Source organism: Impatiens glandulifera, chromosome 3, assembly GCF_907164915.1.
Source record: "Impatiens glandulifera chromosome 3, dImpGla2.1, whole genome shotgun sequence".
Taxonomy (NCBI): domain Eukaryota; kingdom Viridiplantae; phylum Streptophyta; class Magnoliopsida; order Ericales; family Balsaminaceae; genus Impatiens; species Impatiens glandulifera.
This window is the reverse complement of record NC_061864.1, coordinates 25,955,135-25,960,145: the sequence shown is the minus strand read 5'-3', so window position 1 is coordinate 25,960,145 and position 5,011 is coordinate 25,955,135. Positions and strand designations below refer to the sequence as shown.

At 32.7% G+C, this 5,011-nt stretch overlaps 1 protein-coding gene across 5 annotated transcripts; it reads right to left on the bottom strand.

Annotated features, from left to right (window-relative positions):
• Nucleotides 1-219: 219 nt before the first annotated feature.
• On the bottom strand, nucleotides 220-4,554 carry LOC124931467 (putative autophagy-related protein 11). 5 transcript variants are annotated; one of them, XR_007098699.1, is made up of 8 exons: nucleotides 4,430-4,554; nucleotides 3,504-3,587; nucleotides 3,080-3,139; nucleotides 2,374-2,476; nucleotides 1,828-2,272; nucleotides 1,155-1,287; nucleotides 699-862; nucleotides 220-607 (listed from the first exon to the last, which is right to left on the bottom strand). XR_007098699.1 is itself a non-coding variant. In XM_047471933.1 (8 exons), the coding sequence occupies exons 2-8, from the start codon at nucleotides 3,585-3,587 to the stop codon at nucleotides 554-556; spliced, it is 1,047 nt and encodes a 348-aa protein (XP_047327889.1). In that variant the 5' UTR covers nucleotides 4,430-4,554; the 3' UTR covers nucleotides 220-553. The 5 variants fall into 5 exon arrangements, 4 of the variants coding, with proteins under 4 accessions (XP_047327889.1, XP_047327890.1, XP_047327892.1 ...); XM_047471933.1 differs by having other exon boundaries at nucleotides 699-866; XM_047471934.1 differs by having other exon boundaries at nucleotides 699-866; nucleotides 3,504-3,595; nucleotides 4,429-4,533.
• Between the last annotated feature and the right edge of the window lie 457 nt (nucleotides 4,555-5,011).

The window sequence follows — 5,011 nt, the reverse complement described above, 5'->3', positions numbered from 1 at the left end:
ATTTTGTTTAAATATTTTTTAAATTAATATGGAAATGAATTTTGTTTAAGAGGGTACAACTCCACTTCAATGATGTTCTAAATGAAAATTAAATCGGTGATCTTTATATTCTTAAAATATTTGATTAATTCTATTTAAATATTTTGTTATAAAATAATTAATACTAATTTCGAATTGAAACAAGTAAAATGAACTAAACTAACGCCTTTCAACCAAAGATTTAAAATTCAATTCTCATTTAAAATAAAAGTAACTCAATTCCATCCATATTTAATACAATGATAAAAAATTGTGGCAAAGATAAGTTAAAAATATGAGAGAAACAAACACTACACACTGTATATATGAAATCATCTATTTGTGTTGCAAAAAATACCAAAATTTACCTCTCTATGTACAAGTAGCAATCCCTCGGGTTGTTTTCAATTTGAAGATCTTTCAAATAAATGTCGAGAAATCTTCAAGAAGCTCAAATCCAATGCAGATGGTAACATTAAGGAACCATAAACAAGAAACTGAACATCAAACCGAATCTCTCCAGCAAAAATCCACTTTATGTTTCAGCTATATGTCTGGCCATAGGAAAAGGCTTATGTTCTTTCTGTATCTGGACCACATCAACAAACACTCGATTAAAAAAGAAAAAATTGCGACTTTAATGCGTAACGGGTATAAGAAGGATTTTATTATTGTAATACCTGAGCCTCCAATTCAGTTATTCTCTGCAGAGATATTTGTTCAACTCTAGCCCGCCGTTTACATTCTTCTTCAAGCAAACCGGTGAGATGATATCTTAGTTCTGCCATTTCTTGGGCTAAGTCCTCAGCCTCTTCCTTTGCCTTCAACTTTTCTGATTTAAGTTCTTCCTAACAATCAGTTCCATACGATGATTTTATCAAGATGCTCAATTTCTAGGATTTCATTAACTGAGAATCTACATTTGCTAAAAATCACAATGATCTAGAAAATAATCTCATCCAGAATCTATACCAAATGAAGCAACAAGTGACACTAATTTGGATCATAATGGAGAAAAAATCTTATACCAAACAAATGAAAAGAAAAATTCAATTTCAATTTTAGTTATATGACGATTGATAAAAATTGTGACAAAATACTAGTTTTCAAATAGTCTCAGGGTAATGTGACCTTACCTTAAGTTGCTCCACAAGAATTTTGTATTCATGACATGATAATTTCTCGGACTTATCCATGGATTCTGTGCCAGCAGGAGCTCCTATTATTGTCAGTTTTGAGAGGAGGAGTCCCAGATCATCTCCACAAACACTTCAAAGGAAAAGAAAGAAACCAAGAATAAATTTTTCATTTTGAAAGAAGGTCAAGTTTAATAGAATTAAAAACTCCCAACACAAAGTGCTTTCACTAAACCAATACTGAATGTTAGATTAAGGCCTCATTTGATGTGGGTTATATGAGATTAATTTCAAATAATTCACTATCCATACAACAATCTACTCATCAGTTACCAGTTATGTCATTCAAATCATCTACAAAATACTAAAATACCTTGTATTTGTTTTTAAAATCATTATATATTTACACCCTTAATGTATTTTTACCCAAATAACCTGTTTTTCAATAATATACATAAAAAATATATTTCAAAATAAGCACATGGTTACTCAAATAACCTTGGATCAAGCAAGGCCTAATAGTAATATTTTGATAAGTAACTTTAAATGTAAAGAAAAAGAAGTGATGTTATCCATCCCTAGTTCATTGGATGAGGGTTGGCCTTGTAATTGAGGCAAGCTGACGAATCTTTGTTTAATATTTTGACAAAAGACTTTAGTATTCATTTCTAACCTTTGAAATTTCTCCTTAAATTCTTTATTCTCTTCCCTTAAACGTTCATTGGTCTTTTGTGCCTCCTGAAACAATTCGATCATCCTCGTTTTCTCTTGAACAGCTTCTTCCTGAAGTTTCTTAGCTTCTATTAAATTCCGCTCCAAGTTCAACAGCTCAAGCTTCATACTCTCCGTTTCACACTGATACATAAATGCAAGAGACGATGTTGTTTCCTCGAGTCTTTCTACCAGAGAAGATGATTTTTTCAGCTCTATTTCCTTTCTCTTCAGTTCCTGTTCTAATACAACTCTCTCTGAGTTGCAACTCTTGAGCTCTTCTTTCAAACTGCCAACTTTTTCCTCTAAAATTTTAGTGTCAACAAGTTCTATCTCTAGTCTGTGAACATGTTCCACCAGGGAGTGAACTTCTTCATTCCTTGAATTCAGTTGATCTTGAAGGTAATCTATGAAAAATGTTGACAAGTGTTAAGCTTAAGATTCAGTATAAAATTTTTTAGACCATGTTTTTCTTCCTGGAGGACTGAAGGTTAAGATTCAATATTACCTATCTCTTGAGAGCAGTTCCTCAACTCTCTTTCCAGATCCTGTGCGCGTTTGATACCATCAGTGTGTGTTTGAGATAATGTCTTCACATGTAGCTCCAACTTCTGCAACAAAACCACAAGTTCTTTTTAACTTATTTTTTCCTTGACCCTTTCAAAATTTATGTTGCATTAAGGTGTACGCCATCCTTTAAGTCCTCCCTCAACCACATCTTCATGGGCTTTTCAAAAAGGAATATTAAACTAGTTCTATATTACAAGACAGTAGTTTCTACTAACTCGGATCTACAGAGACTTTGAAGCAAATAAAAGCATTAATACCTATCAAAATAAAGTAAAAGTATCCATGTTCAAGAGTTTAGGAACATGAATACTCTATGTACACGATTTCTCCATCTGGTTTGAGTGACTGATAGCTGGATTGTTTATAAAATGAGAATTCTGTTTAAGTTGATGAGACAAATTGATTAATTGTAACCATAACAACCACTGAAGAAGCCTAGCCTGATCTATGGTCTTTTGAAAGCACTTTTCTAGCTTGAGCATACAATAAATTTGAATGTATCTTATCAATGTGCCCAAAGAAGCAATTAATTTATACTGAGATGAGATTCTAAATATATCTGTCACCTGGATGCAAATATTTACTTAAAAAACTCACTCATAACTTTTTTTGGGGAAAAAAAGGCAAAAGAACAAGGAAATTACTCTTATTAATTGAAAGCTTTGGGTTTTTGACTCTCTCAAAATGTCCTTCTCCCTCCTTAGCTGCATTGACAGACAAAATCAGTACACATATACAAGTTATTTGTACCAAAAAATGACAAATACATAAAAAATAGGCTTTTATAATTGGAGTAGAACACCGACAAGAGTGCAATTTCCCCCAATGAAGTTTCCAGAAAAAGCCGCATCTTAAGAATATATCTCTACTTATTAAAGATTAAAAGGCTCTCTAGAAATAAGACCTGGTATTTTCTTTCTCTGACACCATTAAGATGTGCACAATCAGAAATCATTTGTATCTAGCAATCTTAGAGAATAAAGTTTAGAATAGAAGAGGCACTTGATACAAAATGTTCCCATATCTGATCCAAGTGTATTCAAATGGAGAACTGAGATGTAATCATACCTCTTCACATCTCGTCTGAAACTGTAATAATTCCTCAATATCAAAAGCACTGTCACTACCACTACTGCTGGAGAGACTAGACATCTGCAACAACATTAGAATAAATGGAAATCCATCAAAGAGCAATATGATACAAGTATGCAACTGAAGATAAAAGGGATATACTGAAGTAAAATGTATATGATGTGGTATAAACAGGCAATGTGGAGAAGATACGTCCTTGAAATTATGAAATACCTACTCAAAGAAAGAACTACCTTCAATAAAGCATTTTATCAGAATTCTACGTTTGTATGGATTTTGGTCTGTTTCAGTTACAAGGGGCAATGATTAAGGCTAATATCCAAAGGTTAGTGAAGATTAGTGGTTATGTTGTAGTTATGAAATGAATTAGTTGAAAACTCTTTTAGAATTTTTATCTTTCTCTCGTCTCAATTGTATTATCCCTAGCATCTAGGGTTCTTCTATCTTTCCCAATTGATTCTCAATTCCCTTCACATCTCAAATTCTATTATTGATCATTCTACAATTGAGCCTTGTTGATTCATATTACCAGTATATCAGTTTCATACATAGCCACAAATATCAGCATTATTGCATGGATCATAAGGAAAACACTCCCTCTTTCTTCCACCTATCTGAATATCTACTATCATTTTACCTCAAATCAAATGCAACCCTCAACCATAAGACATTAATCACAACGTAAATCTAATGAAAATCAAAATTTTGTGGCCACATAGTTTGATCAAGTCTAGAACGATTAAGAAATAGAAAATTTAGTGATAAATTCCATAAAAAACTCAAAGAAGAATCCATCTATACACATGCCCCGTCGCGCAAGGAATATAAATGATTCCTCAATATACAAACATGAAAATCAAAACCTAGAGAGAGTGTGGAAGGGCCGGAGAAGATGAGATTACCTCTTTCTAAGACTGCCGGAGAATTTGAATCGGAGAAATTTTGATTCTTTAATCGTCCGGCACCATATTTCGTCTGCAATTTGAAATGCGATGGATTCGAGGTTGGCTGACCGCTGCCGGATGGACCCGGTCCAACCGGTTGGATACTAATCCGAACCAAATAACTTGGTCTTCTAAAAAATAACTTATGTATCAAGTCCTCAAACTATTGATAGTTTTAATTAAATCCTTAAACCTATTTGAAATGCAAATATAAACTCAAAGTTTATATTTCCATACTAATTAGTCAGGCATCATAGAGCCGCAAATGAGTCAAGTTAGTTGTGAGTCGCTCGATCAAAGCTCGACTTGACTTTGACCAAATTCGAGTTGAGCTCAAACCGATTTAATATTCGAGTTAAGCTCGAGTTCATATAATACTTGTTCGATAACTTGTCAAAAGTTTTTCGAGCCTGATAATAAATAATATATATTTTTATTTATTTTAATATTAAAACTTAAAATAAATATTTTTTTTTCACAAATATTTGAAAATTTAATTTTAGTTCAAGTTTTTCAAGTCAAGTCGAGTCGAGCTCGAGC